The following is a 22,579-nucleotide window of genomic DNA, read 5'->3' as shown; positions in this document are numbered from 1 at the left end:
TTTACAAATACATGCTTTCTTATGAGAATAATTTAATAAAGAAAATAAGTCTTTATACACCTTACAGCAAATTTTATGCAATTTCTTTATCCCATTCAGTTAACCATCATTTCAGGTTTCTATTACAGTGTGTGCATCATATCCAATAAGCCAGATTACAATCTGTTGCTTCTAATATTCGACTGCTGTTGAGATTTACACTGTTAGAGAGTTGTTAAGCCTCTTTTTCTAATTTTACTGGTCTGAAAGAATTCATGTAATCAGTCTAGGAGAGATCATTTAAACAACATTCCTTTTGAAATATAACTTGTATCAGGTTAATCATTGTGCCTGATGAATGAAATTACAAAAATAAAATGCTAGAAAACAAGAGTTAAATAGAAATATTAAGAAAGCCAGAACATTTGCTATTGATTAGAATAGGGAACACTTTTAAATTCAAAGTCTGTCCCAAGTTGAAGAGATAAAGTATAAGGATGTGGCAGTAGTTTTATAAAACATTGAAAAACCAAAAAACATTAATTACTTAGGTCAGTGGTATGTCATTTTCAAAATGCCAGAGGATCCACGATCTTGAACTCAGTGACCAACTGAACTCAACACTTGACATTCTTATGTTGTGACTTTGAAACAGCCCTATAAATATCCACTTGCCCAGAGCAAGTAATCCTTTAGGCCAGCGACCTTCCAGAATACTGAGCACATTTACCTGAAGAGAGGTAACAAGGAGGCATTTGACTTTCACTCCATTCCTTCTGTTTGTGAAAAATGTGTCCACTTGGCAGAGTTTCTGGTCTTACTTTTCAGGTAGCATGAATTAAAACCAAGAGACTAGCAGTATTTTACAGACAAATTCAAGTTCCTGAGAACTCAGCTCCATTTATCCAATATTCCTAAAAGGATTCTTTAATCAGAACCTTGTCCAGTTAAGAGGTTTAGCAGTATGCATTGCCTTCTATTTCTCTTGATTTCTGTTTCTCACCCAGTGTAACATGTTGCTACAGGTTTTTACCAGAATACTGCAGCAATAAATTATTCTTCATTACTAAAAGTGTTCACATTATATCAGGTCACATTTGCATACAACTATGAGGAAAACAAATAGCATCTACTGCAGTGATTTTGCAAATTCAGCATAGTCAATGTGTCCATCATTGTCCTTATCATCATCTCTCAAAAAACCTTCTGTTAAGTTAATCAGATCTTCTTTCATTGGTAGTGTCTGTTCACTCCCTTCCTCCTCATGGACACGAGTGATGGCTGTGGAGAGTTCTAAGCCGTCAAGTAAATTACTAGCATCATAATCGTGCATTTTGAAATAATGGAGCTGCAGTTCTTGTGGAGGCATCTCTGCCTCTGGTTTATTGATGACACCTTCTAGATGTTCCATGATATGCTCTTGGTCGTGCACTGTGTTCTTATCCAGGCCTTTGCTGCCAGGATGTGAGAAGCTGGCCCCAGGCTCCTCAGCTCTGGCACCTGAGGCACAAAAGGTCCAGAGCAGGCTACACAGGAAAGGGGTTCTGAACAACCAGAGATGTCATGGTCATGGGCACCATCACTGTCCTCATTGCCAAATCGCTTTTCCAGACGCAGTTTTCCAAGATGAGCCTTGCCAGGCCCCATCCTCAAATGCTCTTTCTCTCTGCCCCACCCCCAAACCCCCGTCAACATGCTCCCCCATCCTGCTGACCAAGCTTTTTGATAGCCGCTGGAATAAAATAATGTACCTAATAAATAAAGTTGATAAGGTCTTACAATCATGTTTTAATGTGAATATTTTTTAAGAAAAAAAATGTTTAAATCCACCATTTTCATAGATTTTACCAAAAGTTACATATCTTGCCTTAATGCTAAGCCCCGTGACTTTTCAAAGCTCCTTCTATGTCTAAGGTTCTATTCCAAATGGAAATTAAGATCTTGGTGAGGGTGGTTTAATCTGCATACAGTTCTGTAAACCCTCTTTGTAAATATAGTTTTTCTTCTTCCATTAAAAAACAACAGAAACAGCAAAGAAAAAAACAAAAAAACTTTTAAAACAGAGAATTTATATATTATAGGAATTTTAGGAAAAGAGAGCAGTGAGGTGGTTTTTTTAAAAATTGGGTCATGATGTCTTTGTGTGTATAAATGTAAATATGTATATAGATCACAGATTTGTAAGGTGTTTTTTAAAATTTTAGTCCCATGAGAGAGTTTTTGTTTTTTTAAGTCAAATTAGCCACTTTAAAAAAACCATAGTTTAGAAATGAGTGTAAGCTCCATCTTTCTAAGTAAACTCTTGAGTTTAAAATTTAAAAGGATATTAATTAGTTTGTGCCTATTTTCATCAACTGCTTGGGCAATGAAATTAGGTGTTGATTACTTTTACTGCTGGAAGAGAACCTTGATTTGAATAATCAGGAGTAATTTATAATTATTTACTTTAAACTTTGAAATGAAAATTGTTTTTCTTTTTCCTTAGCTCAGTCTTTATTTGAAACTGGGAATAAGAAATAACCATACTTGAGTAATATATTTATCCTTTGAAGCAGTGTTTATCAAACTTTAAAATGCAAAGGAATCACCTGGAGAATTTATGAAACTGAAGGTTTTTGTGATGGGGTCCAGGAATTTCCTTTTTTTTTTTTTTTTTTTTTAAACCAAAGCTCCAGGTGTTTTTGATGCAAATGGACCGTGGACTATAATGTGAGAAATATTTGTCTTTTGGCCTTATGTTATCTTTTAAAGTACAAGTGTTTTAACTTTTAAGATAGTCAATTTATCTGTCTTTGTGGTTTGTTTTGTGCTTTTCCTATCTTGAGAAATTCTTGTCTTCCTTGTATCATACAGGTAATCACTTTGAGAACTACTGTTTTTGAATAGATTATTTTGTAAGTACAGTATCCCTAAGGTTAACTAACAGCCTTCAAGCAATCAGTACCCTCAAATATCTTAATTTAATCATGTAGAATTATTTCTGTAATTCATCAGTATGCAGACTATCTTGGGCAATCTGAATATTATTGAACCTTAATATTAACTAAAAGTTGAACTTCTATAAAAAGTAGGTAGGTAAGCTGTATGATAAAAGTAGAGGCCTATTTAGTAATTGCCTATATTGAGATAGCTTAGTTGGCTATGATTGAATAAGGCCAAAGTCACTGATTTTAATTTCCCCAAAGATTTTGTGTATTCTTGTTCATAAAATACAAACCTTTAAAAAATAGGTAATAATATGCTTCTCTTAGACCTCTCTTACACGAGGTAAATATGCCTCAATGACTTGGAGGCAGGATGAGGTAATTCCTTAATTCTTCTAATTTGTAAAACAGGGTTAATGATACTATTTTATTGTGAGGATTAATTAAATGTTATATAAAACCAATTTTGTGCTCTTGTCACCTCTCAAGTGGGCTCATGTTCTGATGTGTACAGAAGTCAATGCTGTGACTCCAGAATTTAGAGAAAAGAGTTTATTACAAGGCAGCCCAGCAAGGAGACAACAGGCAAGCCTCAGATCTTTCTCCCCAAGCTGAAAAGGTTTGAGGCATTTATGCAGTTTTGGGTAGGTGGGTCCAAGGGAGTGGTTCAGGATAAGGCAAGGTGACGGGTTAACGGATAGGCTTAAGTGGAGCGTGCACAGTTCCAGATCATGCTACTTCATGTATCACATGTTCAAAAATGGTGGCTTAGCATGATTAGTGGGTGGATTTTTACTATCATAATTAGGCAAAGGTCAGAGCTTCTCCTGACTCTGCATTTCCTTGTGGCTAAAACCAATCAAAAGGAGAGGAATACAGGAAACTGTCTTGCAGTAAAGCAAGCTTCTTATGAATAAACATGAGGTGAGACTCAAAAAAAAGGAAATGGAAACTTATGCAAACCAGTAAGGGAGGGGCTACTGTAGAGCAAAAGTGGTTTAGTAGGAGACAGTTTCACTCTTAAACATTTGTCAAACAATTGGATAAATAGGGTAGCTTTGGGATCCATGATTGTTTTTTCTGTACTATTAGTTATAGTCTAGAAAGTTTCTAATGACTAGATCCTGGCTTAAGTGGCATTTCTCTAATAGTTTTTTTAAACATACTGCTTATAGGCTTTGTGTACTTATTAGCAATATGTGGGTTCTGTGGTAATGATTTTAAATAATTTGATACTCAGTATTAATCCAGATGTTTTTATCAGCTGAAGTTGAGACTCTGAATTGGAATAATGCTAGTCATAGCTAACATTTTATCAAATCTTTAAGTTATAATTTAATCCTATATTTTTGCCAGGGGAGCCGTTTGTGCATCATATTTTGTTTCCTTTTTATTCATATGTATGAATAATTTTGGTAGCATATTCAATATATAAATAATAAAAACATCAAGCGTGTATTTTGTGCTCACCATAGCATGATGTATATACTTTCTCATGACTTGGGTTTATTCCAAGACTGATTTAGCTTCCGTGCCTTTCTGTCCTACTTTACAAAATGCACATTCAGTATGGAGAGCTTTAGAATCAGATGGATCTGAGTGGTCTGCCCACAGATCTTTGTGATTATGGGCAGAGCATGTGCTACACTGCTGCTTCCTCATCTGTAAAATGGGGATAATAACCCCTGCTTCACAGGGTTGTTTAAGGATTAAATAAGATAATACATGAAAAGTGATTTACTTGATGCATGGTTCATAAGTTCTCAGTAAATGGAGTTTTATAAATTTTAAAAGAGGTGTATATGTGTATGTATTTGTATTTTTTTTTTAAAAATAAAATAAATGTTCTATTCCTTTTCAGGTCAGTTGAACATATTGATGGTCAGAGTGTCCTAACAGACTCACTATGGAGGCGGTATAGTGAATTTGAATTGTTGAGAAGCTACCTTTTAGTTTACTATCCACATATTGTTGTGCCACCTCTACCAGAAAAAAGGGTAAGAAGTGAAATGGCAGTGATTTAGAAGTATTTAACATTGATAGACTATGCTTAATGATTGTTTTATTTACCTAGGCAGAATTTGTTTGGCATAAACTCTCTGCTGACAACATGGATCCAGATTTTGTGGAAAGACGACGGATTGGTTTAGAAAACTTTCTCTTGAGAGTTGCTTCACATCCCATCCTTTGTAAAGATAAAATCTTCTATTTGTTTTTAACACAGGTACTTTCCTTTTATGTATTCTTTTTAAAAAAATTCATTTCAGATTTTTTTTCCCATGACTATAGAATGCTTATTCTTTAAAGGCCTTTTGGAAGTATTTTTGTTTAATTTATATGTATTTCATTGCTTTGATTTTCAAAATTACTGGACTACATCATTTTGGCTACGGAAGATACTTTTGAATCTTTTTGAATGACATCAGAATTAGTTTGGAGTTCTTTGAAGCCCAAATCTGTAAAATCTTGGATCTACCTTTTGATAATCTTTTAGAATCTTGTTTGAATGTTTGATTTTGAAATGAAAAGAATTCTCTTTTCAACCTCTCTCTCCCATCTCCCCTGAAATAAGAACAGAACGATATGTATTTAATTAATTTCATTGGAATATTCCTTATGCAGTTTTGTTTTGCAATAATGATTTCTAAAATTTAATTTTAGGAAGGTAACTGGAAGGAGACTGTGAATGAAACTGGATTTCAGCTAAAGGTAAGAATATTTGTGTGAAAAAATTTGCCATGTTCCTTTACTGATCCCAGCACAGTGCCATGCATTTAGTGGATTCTTGGTATTTATATTAAATGAGTGAATATTGAAAATAGGCTTTGCACCTAATATTATTGGTAAGGTTTTCAAAGAAACGCTGCAATCCACTTTTGACTTGTGAAATTTTAAATACTATTGAGACTATAATGGGCAAATGTATTAATTCTACTGGGAAAGAACATTTAGAAACATTAATTTAGATACAAGCTATAGATCTTTCCCATAGTGTACTCATATTGTTCTTTGCATCTTTTTTTTTCCTTCCCTTTGTCCCCACCATTGCCACCCCATTTATGCCTTCCACACTTGCTAATCTTTATCAGATGTGAAAGATACTTCTGAAGAATCCAGTTTGAGTTTTCCAAACTTAGTACGCCAAAAAATGAATTGCCAGCCATGCTTCCTCTGTCTACTGGGGCATGGTACCCAGTTTTAAATAGGAATAGGAGTCATTTTGAAGTAGCATCTGTTAGTGATACAGGCTTATTAATTTTTGTATGGCTTTTAAATTTTAGTTGTTTGAATTAGTGTTTGGTAATGAGATTGGGGAAAGAGAATAACTGATACATAACTTACAGAAGATGGATTGTATTATCGCAAAATTGAAGAGCAGATTTAAGTTAAGTGTTAAGTTAGGATGGCCACCTTAACTCCACTCTGCCCTCCATATCTTCCCTAAAAGTAATATAACAAAGGTCACTGCAAAATTATGATAATTTTCATCTTTTTGTCCTGGGAAGATTTCTTTAGTAGTTAGGATTATTTTAACTTCCCCAGGTAGATCTAATCTCATTCTGGATATCTTCTAAGAATAAAGGGTTTCTGTATTTTGAATAGCAAAATACAACAGTAAGTGATACAATGTATAATGTAATATAAATTGATAAATTAGTCTGAAGATAATATAGTTTCAGTACATTCAGGCAACAAGAACTAAAATGTGTTTTCAGTAATTTGAAGACACCTCTTAGAAATTTATGCATTGGTATATAGCTATTTGAAATTTGGCACAAAATAAACTAGAAAGAGAAAAATCTTTCCTGCTCTGAAAATTTGAGTATTGAATTCTGTCATAAAATTCTGATACATTACAAATATTTTGTTGACAGATAAGCATGAAAAAATTAGAATTTTTTTGGCTGTAAGGCATCACTTTTATGGCCCTCAGAGGGAATGCTGGTATTTTATTTCAGAGGTGGCTTTCAAAGAATTTGAAACTTTAAAAATAGGATTGTATTTTTATTGCCTTGATAGGATTTTCTAAAAAATATTCCAAGATATGTTAGGAATATATAAGAAAATACAAGAAAAAGATAAGACTAAAATACAATGTTTTTTAAAATTTTTTCTTTATACAATAGAAAATAAAATTTTTTAATCATTGATTTAATCATTAGTTTAGTCACTAGTTATTGTTTGTCCTTGAATCTAGTTTTTGGGGTTAAGTTTCGTGATCTTGAGAAAACCCTGAGTTTCTTCATGGAGAATACAGTAGGACCTCATTTAATGGGACCAATATGTTCCAAGATTCTTCCTGTAAGTTGAAAAGTGTGCGTAATAGTGAACCCCCTTATTTAATAAGTATTTCTTATATGAACATACCTATCACATTTTTTATAAATAAGGCAAACATTCTAGTAACAGTAAGTAAACAAAATCGTAGAAATAATTTTTAGAAATTTTAATTCTCTCTTGAGCACCCCAGCAGCCTGTACCACCTCCTTCCCCAGAGGAAAAATATTGACAGCTGCCAGTGGGGGGCTGGGAAGGTGCCGACGTTGGGGAGCTGGTGGGTGGTGTTACCTGGAGACCCCAGCTGTGTCGGTGTTCTGTCCCCTTCCCCATTTGCCCAGCTTGTATAGAGTGAGCATAATAGCGAACCCCATTATTTAACAAGTATTTCTTAAATGAACAAACGTATCACACAGTTTTTTTTAATAAATAAGGCACAAAAACACTCTAGTAACAATAAGTAAACAAAATTAGTCATAGAAATAATTTTTTAAAATCTGAATTTTCTCTCTCACTGCCTTTATTTTGTTCGATTGCCAGCTACCTGAATCCACGTGTATACCGTTTACAGAGAGCTTTGAGTCTTGTGAGGTGTTTTATAAATGTTTAGATAACTATGTTCCATACTTGGATAACCTTATGCTAAAAACTTGGGGTATACTTTTTTGAAGTCTTTGAATGTTAATACTTAATATACAGTATTAATACTTTGAAAAGACAGACTTTTAATGAAGTAGACCGGAAATAAAATGTTTGAAGAGACATGGGAAATCCACATGTCATGCTGCATTTTTTATTTTGTTGTAGTTGTTTGTTGTCCTTACTTGCATCAAGGAAATGTGACCTTTTTGGATAACATCACATACATATGTATGTGACATACATATATATGCGACATACATATAGTCAAATTTCACTTATCTGGAGGTCATGTACTCAGCAGTCACAACTAACTTCATCACAGTTGAAAGCCGGTATTTAAGCAAAACTGACTTCTGATATGTTGAAATGGATGTAGTAACAAGGCTTACCACTACTTACAGAAATTCTTCAGTCCTCCAGATAGAACCCACTTAATTTTATCGTACTTATCATTCAGACAAACTTGCCTGTCTAGTTTCTAGCCTATAACATATTAAAAACAGAAAATTTAGAAGATCTAAAAGTGAATACCACTGGAGGCCAGCACCCTGTGACAGTGGTGAAAATGGACAGCTGAGCCTGAGAGCAAAGGAAGAGATAGCTATGAGAGTCAGACTGCGGTATGGGGGCATTTGGCCTGGGGCCAAGATCCCAGCATACCTGTGCAGTTCCTAGGACTTCACAGCATTATAGATGGGTTCAGTATCAGTGTTGTTCATGGTGATTATCTCAAGGCCTCAAGAAAAGTTTGGATTACGCTTGCTTTGTACTTACTAAATCAGTGTTTCCTGAAGTGTCATCAGGATGCTATGTGCATCTCAGTTGTCAGGACTGTTTGTTAGAAATACTAATTCCTTAGGGAATCATTATGCTTGGTTGATCTAAGGTGATAGAGAAGAATATTTTTAGAAGGATTGTCAAAAATGGATTAAAAAATGTTTTTTAAGAATGCAGTGCAGTTTCTTGGAATAACATCATAATCACCATCATCTTCATCATCATTTATTCTTATTATCATATGATTACTATCTGCTAAGTCCTATAATTATACTGTTTTTTTAGTGTATATTATCTCACTTAATGCTGAGTATTCCTTAATACTTCTAGTCAGTTCCTGTTTTGTAGATGAAGAATTCTAGAAAGTAACTATCCAAGGTTACAAAGTTACAAGTGATAGAGGCTGAATCCAAGTCTAAGTATGTCTAACCTAGAGCCTTCTTAATTATTGTTCTTGTTTGCTAATGCTGCCATTGCAAAACACCAGAGATGGACTGGCTTTTATAAAGGGGGTTTATTTGGTTACACAGTTAAGTCTTAAGGCCACAGAGTGCCCAAGGTAAGGCATAAGCAATAGGGTACCTTCACTCAAAAAAGGCCATTGGCATCCAGAAAACCTGTTAGCTGGGAAGGCACGTGGCTGGCGTCTGCTTGCTCCCAGGTTGCGTTTCAAAATGGCATTCTGCAAATTGTCAGTGTTAGCTTTCAACAGCCATCTTCAAAATGTCTCTCAGCTGCAGCTCGCTATGAGCTCCTTCTGTCTGAGCTTTTGTGGGACTTCAGTGAACTAATCAAGGCCCATGCCGAATGGGTAGAGCCACACCTCCATGGAAATTATTTAATCAGAGCTATCACCTACAGTTGGGTGGGTCACATCTCCATGGAAACAACCTAACCCAAAGGTTCCAGCTTAATCAACACTAATACATCTGCCTCCACATGATTGTATTCAAGACTAGGGCTTTTTCTGGGGGATAGTATATATGCAAACTGGTATACTTACCATCCCATATTACCTCTCTTTTTCCCTTATGTAATTAATGTATGTAAAGATGTTTGGTTAAGGAAGGGTTGTTACAAGCTATATTTCCATGAAAATGAGATTCTCAGTCACACCAAATATTTATATTTTATAAGAAATTTGGATATGCCATCCTCAAAATTTAAAATGGTAGCACAACATTGGGAATGTAACTAGCACCACTGAATTTATACTTGTAAGTAGTTAAAATGGGAAGTTTTTGGTTGTATATATATTACCAGAATGAAAAATTTAAAAGAACTATACAAGAGAAAGAGTGAACCCTAATGTAAACCCTTGGCTATAGTTAATAGTATAATGTAATGACCTTGTTTCATCACTTGTAGCAAACGTACCACACTAATGCAAAATGTTAATAGGGAAAATTGTGGGGAAGGAAGGGGTGTTGTATTTTAGTCTTCTAACTGCTAAAACAAACAACATACAGTGGGTTGGCTTAACAGGAATTTGTGGCCTCGCGGTTTCAAGGGCTAGACGGTTTGTTTCCTCCTGGGTTGGTATCTTCTGTCTGACCAGCAATCTTTGGGGTTCCTTGGCTTTTCCGTCACATGGCCATGCACATGGCAGCATCTTCTTTCTCTTCTGGGTTCCCTTAACTTCCAGCTTCTGGTTGTTCCCCATGGCTTCTTTCTCTGTTACTTTCTTTATAAAGCCTCGAATAATAGGATTAAGGCCCATCCTTATTTATTTGGGCCACACCTTAATTGAAGTAATGTCATCATAAGGTCCTATTTACAGTGGGTTCATAATCACAGGAATGGATTAAGATTAACCATGTTTTTTCTGGGATATATAAACGACCTACCACAGGGGGGATATGGGAACTCTGAACTTTCTGCATGATTTTTCTGTAAACCTACAACTTCTCTACAATTAATATATTTATCATATATATAATGTACAAAAAATTCCAGGTAAGAGAAAGAAAATTTTTAGTGTCAGTTTACTTTCATTTTCCTTTTTTTAGACGTGTTTAATTTTATCTATAGCTTTAGCTTAGAGTTAATTTACTTCCTTAAATATTTTTAGAATAGAATAATTACAATTATTTATCCCTTCCACATCGTGACTTTCCCCATCACTTTCAATATATTACATGTCGGCATAAGAAATTAAATAGGAATTTGGGGGAAGTTTCGCAGAAGCCGCAGATAACACGCAAAGGCCAACAGGTAACACAGAAAAGTTTAGAAATTCAGAAAGATAGTGGGATACCATTATTTGGTGTAGTTTGGCCTTTCCTGATTCTGTGTGAAGCCTCTCTTAGATGGACCTTCCCTCAGAACACTAGCTGATTTAAGACTAAAGTAATGTTGTATAAATAGTTAACTCAGTCATGAAAGTAAGCATCATTTCACATGCCCAACCTTAAATGAATTTAGACTAACTCTGAAGAATCTGGAACCCTGTCTGTTGCTTGGAACAGAGGCAGCCAGAGCCAAGGTCTGGGCCCTTAGCGTCCCTGCTAATGTAGATGTTGCATAAGAACTCCAAGAGAGCAAACTTGGAGAATCCATAGCTGGGTGCCTACAGAGTATCAGGAACTTTTCTCGGTGCTATGGAGAGAGTGGTGAGTGAGCTAGAAACAATGTCTCTTCTTATGGAGCTTAAATTTTAATGACTGGGGACATTAAATTAGTCCAGTTTATCAGTGTTACCTTTTGTTGCTCATGTTTTTGTGAAAGTCTAACAATCCATTGGCTAATACAAAATCCTGAAGATATTTCTCTGTTTTCTTCTAAGATTTTTATAGTTACACTTCTTATATTTAAGTTGCTGATCTACTTTGAGTTTTTTTTTTAAGATAATTTAGTTTTTTATAACTTTTTTTATTGTGGATTATAACATATAGACATAGAAGTGGTATCTTTCCAAGCGCAATTCAACACGTAATTAGAGAGCAAATTTCAAAGAATGTTATGGGTTACAGTTCCACAGTTTCAGTTGTTTCCTTATTGTGAAGTATAACATATATGCAAAAAAATAACAACTTTCAAAGTACAATTTAACAAGTAGTTCAAATATAAGACTCACTAGTGTTCCAGAAGGGGAAGAAAAGGGTAAAGGTCTAGGAAGAGTATTCAAAGAAATTGTTGGGGAAAACTTCCCAAATCTTCTAAACAACATAAATACACAAATCATAAATGCTCAGCGAACTTCAAATAGAATAAATCCAAATAAACCCACTCTGAGACATATTCTGATCACACTGTCAAACACAGAAGAGGAGGAGCAAGTTCTGAAAGCAGCAAGAGAAAAGCAATTCACCACATACAAAGGAAACAGCATAAGACTAAGTAGTGACTACTCAGCAGCCACCATGGAGGCGAGAAGGCAGTGGCACAATATATTTAAAATTCTGAGTGAGAAAAATTTCCAACCAAGAATACTTTACCCAGCAAAGCTCTCCTTCAAATTTGAGGGAGAGCTTAAATTTTTCACAGACAAACAGATGCTGAGAGAATTTGCTAACAAGAGACCTGCCCTACTGGAGATACTAAAGGGAGCCCTACAGACAGAGAAACAAAGAAAGGACAGAGAGACTTGGAGAAAGGTTCAGTACTGAAGAGATTCGGTATGGGTACAATAAAAGATATTAATAGAGAGAGGGGAAAAATATATATGACAGACGTAAACCAAAGGATAAGATGGCTGATTCAAGAAATGCCTTCACGGTTATAACGTTGAATGTAAATGGATTAAACTCCCCAATTAAAAGATATAGATTCGCAGAATGGATCAAAAAAAATGAACCATCAATATGTAGCATACAAGAGACTCATCTTAGACACAGGGACACAAAGAAACTGAAAGTGAAAGGATGGAAAAAAATATTTCATGCAAGCTACAGCCAAAAGAAAGCAGGTATAGCAATATTAATCTCAGATAAAATAGACTTCAAATGCAGGGATGTTTTGAGAGACAAAGAAGGCCACTACATACTAATAAAAGGGCAATTCAACAAGAAGAAATAACAATCGTAAATGTCTATGCACCCAATCAAGGTGCCACAAAATACATGAGAGAAACACTGGCAAAACTAAAGGAAGTAATTGATGTTTCCACAATAATTGTGAGAGACTTCAACACATCACTCTCTCCTATAGATAGATCAACCAGACAGAAGACCAATAAGGAAATTGAAAACCTAAACAATCTGATAAATGAATTAGATTTAACAGACATATACAGAACATTACATCCCAAATCACCAGGATACACATACTTTTCTAGTGCTCACGGAACTTTCTCCAGAATAGATCATATGCTGGGGCATAAAACAAGCCTCAATAAATTTAAAAAGATTGAAATTATTCAAAGCACATTCTCTGACCACAATGGAATACAATTAGAAGTCAATAACCATCAGAGACTTAGAAAATTCACAAATACCTGGAGGTTAAACAACACATTCCTAAACAATCAGTGGGTTAAAGAAGAAATAGCAAGAGAAATTGCTAAATATATAGAGACGAATGAAAATGAGAACACAACATACCAAAACCTATGGGATGCAGCAAAAGCAGTACTCAGGGGGAAATTTATAGCACTAAACACATATATTAAAAAGGAAGAAAGAGCCAAAATCAAAGAACTAATGGATCAACTGAAGAAGCTAGAAAATGAACAGCAAACCAATCCTAAACCAAGTACAAGAAAAGAAATAACAAGGATTAAAGCAGAAATAAATGACATAGAGAACAAAAAAACAATAGAGAGGATAAATATCACCAAAAGTTGGTTCTTTGAGAAGATCAACAAGATTGACAAGCCCCTAGCTAGACTGACAAAATCAAAACGAGAGAAGACCCATATAAACAAAATAATGAATGAAAAAGGTGACATAACTGCAGATCCTGAAGAAATTAAAAAAATTATAAGAGGATACTATGAACAACTGTATGGCAACAAACTGGAGAATGTAGAGGAAATGGACAATTTCCTGGAAACATATGAACAACCTAGACTGACCAGAGAAGAAATAGAAGACCTCAACCAACCCATCACAAGCAAAGAGATCCAATCAGTCATCAAAAATCTTCCCACAAATAAATGCCCAGGGCCAGATGGCTTCACAGGGGAATTCTACCAAACTTTCCAGAAAGAACTGACACCAATCTGACTCAAACTCTTTCAAAACATTGAAGAAAATGGAACACTACCTAACTCATTTTATGAAGCTAACATCAATCTAATACCAAAACCAGGCAAAGATGTTACAAAAAAGGAAAACTACCGGCCAATCTCCCTAATGAATATAGATGCAAAAATCCTCAACAAAATACTTGCAAATCGAATCCAAAGACACATTAAGAAAATCATACACCATGACCAAGTGGGGTTTATTCCAGGCATGCAAGGATGGTTCAACATAAGAAAAACAATCAATGTATTACAACACATTAAAAACTCAAAAGGGAAAAATCAATTGATCATCTCAATAGATGCTGAAAAAGCATTTGACAAAATCCAAGATCCCTTTTTGATAAAAACACTTCAAAAGATAGGAATTGAAGGAAACATCCTCAGTATGATAAAGAGCATATATGGAAAACCCACAGCCAGCATAGTACTCAATGGTGAGAGACTGAAAGCCTTCCCTCTAAGATCAGGAACAAGACAAGGATGCCCGCTGTCACCACTGTTATTCAACATTGTGCTGGAAGTGCTAGCCAGGGCAATCTGGCAAGACAAAGAAATAAAAGGCATCCAAATTGGAAAAGAAGAAGTAAAACTGTCATTGTTTGCAGATGATATGATCTTATACCTGGAAAACCCTGAGAAATCGATGATACAGCTACTAGAGCTAATAAACAAATTTAGCAAAGTAGCAGGATACAAGATTAATGCACATAAGTCAGTAATGTTTCTATATGCTAGAAATGAACAAACTGAAGAGACACTCAAGAAAAAGATACCCTTTTCAAAAGCAACTAAAAAAATCAAGTACCTAGGAATAAACTTAACCAAAGATGTAAAAGACCTATACAAAGAAAACTACATAACTCTACTAAAAGAAATAGAAGGGGACCTTAAAAGATGGAAAAATATTCCATGTTCATGGATAGGAAGGCTAAATGTCATTAAAATGTCAATTCTACCCAAACTCATCTACAGATTCAATGCAATCGCAATCAAAATTCCAACAACCTACTTTGCAGACTTGAAAAAGCTAGTTATCAAATTTATTTGGAAAGGGAAGATGCCTCGAATTGCTAAAGACACTCTAAAAAAGAAAAACGAAGTGGGAGGACTTACACTCCCTGACTTTGAAGCTTATTATAAAGCCACAGTTGTCAAAACAGCATGGTACTGGCACAAAGATAGACATATAGATCAATGGAATCGAATTGAGAATTCGGAGATAGACCCTCAGATCTATGGCCGACTGATCTTTGATAAGGCCCCCAAAGTCACTGAACTGAGTCATAATGGTCTTTTCAACAAATGGGGCTGGGAGAGTTGGATATCCATATCCAAAAGAATGAAAGATCACCCCTACCTCACACCCTACACAAAAATTAACTCAAAATGGACAAAAGAGCTCAATATAAAAGAAAGTACCATAAACCTCCTAGAAGATAATGTAGGAAAACATCTTCAAGACCTTGTATTAGGCGGCCACTTCCTAGACTTTACACCCAAAGCACAAGCAACAAAAGAGAAAATAGATAAATGGGAACTCCTCAAGCTTAGAAGTTTCTACACCTCAAAGGAATTTCTCAAAAAGGTAAAGAGGCAGCCAACTCAATGGGAAAAAATTTTTGGAAACCATGTATCTGACAAAAGACTGATATCTTGCATATATAAAGAAATCCTGCAACTCAATGACAGTAGTACAGACAGCCCAATTATAAAATGGGCAAAAGATACGAAAAGACAGTTCTCGGAAGAGTAAATACAAATGGCCAAGAAACACATGAAAAAATGTTCAGCTTCACTAGCTATTAGAGAGATGCAAATTAAGACCACAATGAGATACCATCTCACACCGATTAGAATGGCTGCCATTAAACAAACAGGAAACTACAAATGCTGGAGGGGATGTGGAGAAATTGGAAGTCTTATTCATTGTTGGTGGGACTGTATAATGGTTCAGCCACTCTGGAAGTCAGTCTGGCAGTTCCTTAGAAAACTAGATATAGAGTGACCGTTCGATCCAGCGATTGCACTTCTTGGTATATACCCGGAAGATGGGAAAGCAGTGACATGAACAGATATCTGCACAGCAGTGTTCATAGCAGCATTATTCACAATTGCCAAGAGATGGAAACAACCCAAATGTCCTTCAACAGATGAGTGGATAAATGAAATGTGGTATATACACACGATGGAATACTACACAGTAGTAAGAAGGAACGATCTCGTGAAACATATGACAGCATGGATGAACCTTGAAGACATAATGCTGAGCAAAATAAGCCAGGCACAAAGAGAAAAATATTATATGCTACCACTAATGTGAACTTTGAAAAATGTAAAACAAATGGTTTATAATGTAGAATGTAGGGGAACTAGGAATAGAGAGCAATTAAGGAAAGGGGAACAATAATCCAAGAAGAACAGGTAAGCTATTTAACGTTCTGGAGGATGCCCAGGAAAGACTATGGTCTGTTAATTTCTGATGGATATAGTAGGAACAAGTTCACAGAAATGTTGCTATATTAGGTAACTTTCTTGGGATAATGTAGGAACATGTTGGAAGTAAAGCAGTTATCTTAGGTTAGTTGTCTTTTTCTTACTCCCTTGTTATGGTCTCTTTGAAATGTTCTTTTATTGTATGTTTTTTAAAATTTTTATTTTTGCATACAGTTGATTTAAAAAAAAAGCAAGGAAAAAAATATGTAGAGCCCCCTTGAGGAGCTGGTGGAGAATGCAGGGGTATTGGCCTACCGCACCTCTATGGTTGTTAACATGACCACAGACATAGGGGACTGGTGGTTTGATGGGTTGAGCCCTCTACCATAGGTTTTACCCTTGGGAAGACGGTTGCTACAAAGGAGAGGCTAGGCCTCCCTATAATTGTGCCTAAGAGCTTCTTCCCGAATGCCTCTTTGTTGCCCAGATGTGGCCCTCTCTCTCTAGCTAAGCCAACTTGAAAGGTGAAATCACTGCCCTCTCCCCTACATGGGATCAGACACCCAGGGGAGTGAATCTCCTTGGCAACGTGGAATATGACTCCCAGGGAGGAATGTAGACCTGGCATCGTGGGACGGAGAACATCTTCTTGACCAAAAGGGGGATGTGAAAGGAAATGAAATAAGCTTCAGTGGCAGAGAGATTCCAAAAGGAGCCGAGAGGTCACTCTGGTGGGCACTCTTACGCACAATTTAGACAACCCTTTTTAGGTTCTAAAGAATTGGAGTAGTTGGTGGTGGATACCTGAAATTATCAAACTACAACCCAGAACCCATGAATCTCGAAGACAATTGTATAAAAATGTAGCTTATGAGGGGTGACAATGGGATTGGGAAAGCCATAAGGACCACACTCCACTTTGTCTAGTTTATGGATGGATGAGTAGAAAAATAGGGGAAGGAAACAAACAAACAAACAGACAAAGGTACCCAGTGTTCTTTTTTACTTCAATTGCTCTTTTTCACTTTAGTTATTATTGTTATTTTTGTGTGTGTGCTAATGAAGGTGTCAGGGATTGATTTAGGTGATGAATGTACAACTATGTAATGGTACTATGAACAATCGAATGTACGATTTGTTTTGTATGACTGCGTGGTATGTGAATATATCTGAATAAAATGAAGATAAAAAAATGAAAAAAAAAAAAAAAACCTTATCAGATATGTGGTTTCCAGATATTTTCTCCCATTGAGTATGTTGTCTTTTCACTTTCATGATAAAGTCCTTTGGCACAAAAGCTGTTTATTTTGAAAAACAAAACAAAACAAGTAGTTATATAGGAAATTTCCAGAAATGTTATGAGTTACAGTACCATGGTTTCAGTTATTTCCTTATTGTGAGATATAACATACATACAAAAAGGTGGTAATATTCAAATTACAATTTAACAAATAGCTATATAGCAAATTTCAAAGAATGCTATGTGTTACAGTTCCACCATTTCAATTCTTTCCTTCTAGCTATTCTAGTACCCAAGCAATTAAGAAAAAGAAAATTATATAGGGAGTCAGTATTCATAATCCTTTGTTAAATTCCGTCTTGTCTGTTACTATCCCTTCTTCTAGTTTAATCACTTTCCTGATCTTCAGGGATGTCTAGGGAGTGATCACCCTAACTTGTTCATGTTGAAAAGTGGTGTCAACATTATGGTAAAAAGGGACACATCTGGTCAATGTTCTTGAAGAGGCTGTTGCCTCTGGGTTTGGGGACTGAGCTGGCATAGGAGCTCTCTGAAGAATTTAAGTTTGTGAAGAATAAACTGAGTGAGTGAAACTTTTATAGGGTCTCAGATAGGGATCCAAGCATTCTTTAGGGTTTTTGGAAATGCTTTTGATTTGGGCTTATCATACTGTGGCCATTTGGCATATCTAGGTGAAGCTTGCATAGGAGTACCCTCCGGGACAGCCTCTTGACTCTATTTGAATTCTCTTAGCCACTGACAGCTTATGTTGTTGTTGTTCTTTTTCCCCTTTTGGTCAAAAAGGCATTCTTAACCCCTCAATGCCAGGCTCAGGCTCATTCCTGGAATCCGTGTCCCATGTAGCCAGGGAGACTCATTCACCTGGGGGGTCCTTTCCTACTTCAGGGGAAGGGTGATGAATTTATTTGCAGAGTTAGGCTTAGAGAGAGAAAGTCCACATTTGAGCAACAAAAGAGGTTCTTTGAAGGTGACTCTTAGGCATAATTATAGGTGGACTTAGCCTCCCCTTTAGAACAATAAGTTTCATAGGAGCAAGCCTCAAGATTGAGGGCTTGATTTATAAGTTCACATAGCATATGGTCTGTCCACGATAATCCATCCCTATCTCACGTTATCATCACTTAGTTTCACAATCCTCATCACTCTCCATTTTAAACAATTCTCATGACCCGAAACACGCCATAGCTCTTTTCAGCCCTCAATTATTTGTCCCTAGATTTGTGTGGTACTAGTAAGGTCTTCCTATTAATTATAGTCCCTAGTATGCAATAGGTAGATTTTTCCCATATACCCTTCTGTTGTCAACTCTCTGTACCAGTGTCATACCTTAGAAGTATATCGTGCAAGCACCTATCTATATTTGTATTGCTGATCTGTGGGATATATGCCTTTAAACAACCCCTGTCAATTCTTTTTGCCTTCAATGCAGCTCTGATACTTATAATCCCATTAACAAACAGTCATCACCCCTATCCATTTCCATACCTTTGAATTTACCCTCATTAACGTATCTGAACCTATTAGATTATCAGTCCCCCTTCACTAGCCTCTTTCTATGACTAGGTCCCCAATATTCTACATTATAAGACATTGATTTTACATTGTTCAGGGAGTGCATAGTAGTGGTGACATACAATATCTCTCCTTGTGTTATATTACATTAATTGATTTTCTTATGTTGAACCACCCTTGCATACCTGGGATAAATCCCACAGGATCACGGTGTGTAATTATTTAAATGTGCTGTTGGGTTCAGTTTGCTAATATTTTGTTGAGGATTTTGCATTTATATTCATAAGGGATATTGATCTGCAATTTTATTTTCTTGTGGTATTTTTCTCTCTTTGGTAATAGAGTAATGTTGGCTTTGTAGAATGAATTAGGAAGTGTTCCCTCCTCTTCAGTTTTTTGGAAGAGTTTGAGCAGAGTTGGTGTTAATTCTTTTAGGAATGTTTGGTAAAATTCACCAGTGAAGCCATCGTCCTGGACTTTTCTTTATTGGGAGATATTGGTTACTGATTCAGTCTCTTTACTTGTTGGTCTGTTGAGATCTTCCATTTCTTCTTGAGTTCATATAGGTAGTTTGTACATTTCTAGGAATTTGTCCATTTCTTTTAGGTAATCTAATTTGTTGGTGTACAGTTGTTCACAGTATCCTATAATCCTTTTTAGTTCTGTGGGGTTGTTAGTTATGTCCCTTATTTTCTGATTGTAGTCATTTGCATCCTCTTTCTTTTTCTTTGTCATTTGAGCTACAGGTTTGTCAATTTTTTCAATCTTTCCAAAAAACCAACTTTGGCTTTGTTGATTCTCTATTGTGTTTTTAATTCTCTATTTCATTTATCTCCCCTCTAAAATGTTTGTTACATCCCTCCTCCTGCTCTCTTTGGGTTTAGTTTGCTCTTTTTTTTAGATCCTCTAGCCTGAGAGGTTAGGTCTCTGATTTGAGATCTTTTTAACATAAGCCTTGAGAGTTATAAATTTCCCTCTTCAGCACTGCCTTTGCTGCATCCTATAGATTTTAGTATGTTGTGTTTTCATTTTCATATGTCTCAAAATATTTCCTGATTTCCCTTGTAATTTCTCCTTTGACCTATTGGTTGTTCAGGAGTGTATTGTTTAATTTTTCACATATTTTTGCATTTTCAAATTCTCCCTCTATTATTGATATCCATTTTCATTTCATTGTGGTCTGAGAAGATACTTTGTATGATTTCAATCTTTAAAAATTTATTGTGACTTTGTGACATACACATTGTGTTCTTTTTATGGTACTTACATTCTAGTGGAAGGAGATAGGCAAGAAACAAGTAAAGAAATAAGATGATTTCAGATAGTGCTGTTTCAAAGGAAATAAAATGGGGTTGTTTTGGTTTCCTGGCTGCCAAAACAAAGACCATACAGTGGGTTGGTTTACACAGTAGGAATTTATTGGGTCATGGTTTTGAGGCTAGAAGTCGTCCAAGATCAAGGCATAATAAAAGTGATGCTTTTTCCCAGAAGATTGTGTCATTCTGGGAATGACTGCCAGTGATCCTTGAGTCCTTGGCTTTTCTCTCACATAGCAATGCACATGGTGGCATCTCCTGGCTTCTTTCTCTTCCAGCTTCCATTGACTTCAGCTTCTTTGTATGGCTTTCTCTCTATGTGTCTGAATTTCATTCTGCTTTTAAAGGACTCCAGTATTAGGATTCAGACCCATCCTGATTCATTTAGCTCTCATCTTAACCTCTTCAAGAGGTCCTATTTTCAAGGATTATTACCCTTAGGAATGGATTCAGTTCAAAAACATGTTTTTCTGGGGTACATAGCTCTAAGCCACCAGAGATGGTGTGAAACAGTAATGGGTAAGTGTGCTTCTTTAGATATTTTGGGGAATCTGATAAGGTGGATGGTAACCTGTTAGAACTGGAATGGTCCAGATAGTTATTCAGAGATCTAGCTTTGGGGAGAAGTTTCTAATTTAAGGCAACTTCCCTTTTTATGGAGTCTTTTAAAATGATGAGCAAGTTGAGTTGAACAGTGTGTTGAGTGGGGCATGGTGATGGCTTTGACTTGACAGAATGTTTGGTAAACAAAGATTAGGATGGTGACATATTTCTCTTCTAAATGGATAAATTGGTGATATTAAAAATTAAAAAGAAAATAGTGTGAAAAATCGTGTGGTTCATAAAATTACAAACTAAATTTTTTGTTCTTTATTTATGGTTTTTATGTAATTTCATCCTCATTTAAAGAATCAAATTTTTGTGTGGCTACAAAGTCATTAACATTTGTGAGATCCTTTGGTGTTAAGTGATTTTAATTTACTTAAAGAACATAAGGTAATAGTTTGTGCCTTAAATCCATGAGTGCTTTTATTCATAAGCACTTTCATGTATATTAGCTCCTTTGTTGTTTGAAATGTAGGAAACATCAAGAATTGGTGAAATATCAGTTTTAGGAATAAGATAACCCCTGAAATCAGTGAGAAATTAAGCACTGATAGCTATTTGAGTCTCTCTTGGGTGTGGAGTTCTGCAAGGCTGAGTTTGTGGAGTAGCATATTTGTTGTATTCAGTTTTCTTTTCTCAGCTCACTAATCTGGAAAGCCCTAATAATGTTTTTGTTTTGTTTGTTTGTTTTATTGATAGTATTTCTATGGTGGGTTGAAATTTGGAATAATGTAAAATTTTCAAGCTGATAAGAATTTTCAAAATCAAACCACATTTTGAAATTGGTTCTTTATTGACCTAGCTTTTAAGAACTCTTTAGTTCCTTTGTGTTGGTCAGAAAAGCTGCTTGTTTTCATGAGAACTTCAGGTAGAATTTGAACATGTTAAGTATAGATTTCATGCAATGAAATTATTATTATTTAGGTCAATCCTTCTGTGCCTCCTTTGAGAGCCATTTGTTAGAAAGTAATTTGATGTCATTTGGTTTATTTTACTTTAGTGAAGTATTACTTTAGTACATGCATTTCCACATGTTTGTTTTTTTTCCTTACATACTGATCATGAAAATGAGAAAACATAATGTGTATTTGGTTTGGATTCCATTTGAGAACTGCCCTCAGTAATGCATAGGCTACAAAGCAGTAGTTTTGTTTAGTTTGTGTATACAGAACATTATGTTTCTGTGGCTTACGGAAAAAATAAACTACTTTTTTCACTTGACCTATTGAATTATAATAATGCAGAGCTATTTACTTCTGTGTATTGGTGTTTACAGTTGTTTTACTTTGGTATCTTTGAATGCCATTGATCAGTTTAATATATAACATGTTTTGTAGTGTTTTCAAAAATAAACTGTTCAGATTTTAAGGTATGTTTAATGTGTTTGACACAAAATGATATGAAGAAAACTGTACTTGAGCATCTTAATTCTAAAGGGAAAGTAAAATTGTTTAAATTTTATACCCTGAAATGTAATTGTATTAAGCTAACAAATTATTTTTTCCAGGCAGACTCCAGGTTAAAAGCGCTTAATGCAACATTCAGAGTGAAAAACCCAGACAAGTAAGGTTTTACTTTAATAACGGTTAAAATGTTGTTTTGAATGATGCCTTATCAATCTATTTAATTTTTCATTTCTGAATGTGTGCACTTTATTTGCTAA

At 35.4% G+C, this 22,579-nt stretch overlaps 1 protein-coding gene and 1 pseudogene across 1 annotated transcript in view; one reads left to right on the top strand and one right to left on the bottom strand.

The window, feature by feature from the left end:
- The window catches only part of SNX4 (sorting nexin 4), a 117,910-nt gene that overhangs the window by 39,856 nt on the left and 55,475 nt on the right, over positions 1 to 22,579 (top strand). The window contains exons 3-6 of the mRNA XM_037837360.1: positions 4,765 to 4,900; positions 4,978 to 5,127; positions 5,565 to 5,612; positions 22,424 to 22,479. Of these exons, the coding sequence (XP_037693288.1) occupies positions 4,765 to 4,900; positions 4,978 to 5,127; positions 5,565 to 5,612; positions 22,424 to 22,479 (390 nt within the window). The remainder of the gene's footprint in view (positions 1 to 4,764; positions 4,901 to 4,977; positions 5,128 to 5,564; positions 5,613 to 22,423; positions 22,480 to 22,579) is intronic.
- On the bottom strand, positions 1,109 to 1,559 carry LOC119534793 (annotated as a pseudogene).

The sequence above is a fragment of the Choloepus didactylus genome, chromosome 1 (assembly GCF_015220235.1).
Source record: "Choloepus didactylus isolate mChoDid1 chromosome 1, mChoDid1.pri, whole genome shotgun sequence".
NCBI lineage: Eukaryota > Metazoa > Chordata > Mammalia > Pilosa > Megalonychidae > Choloepus > Choloepus didactylus.
This window is presented reverse-complemented; position numbering and strand designations above follow the sequence as displayed.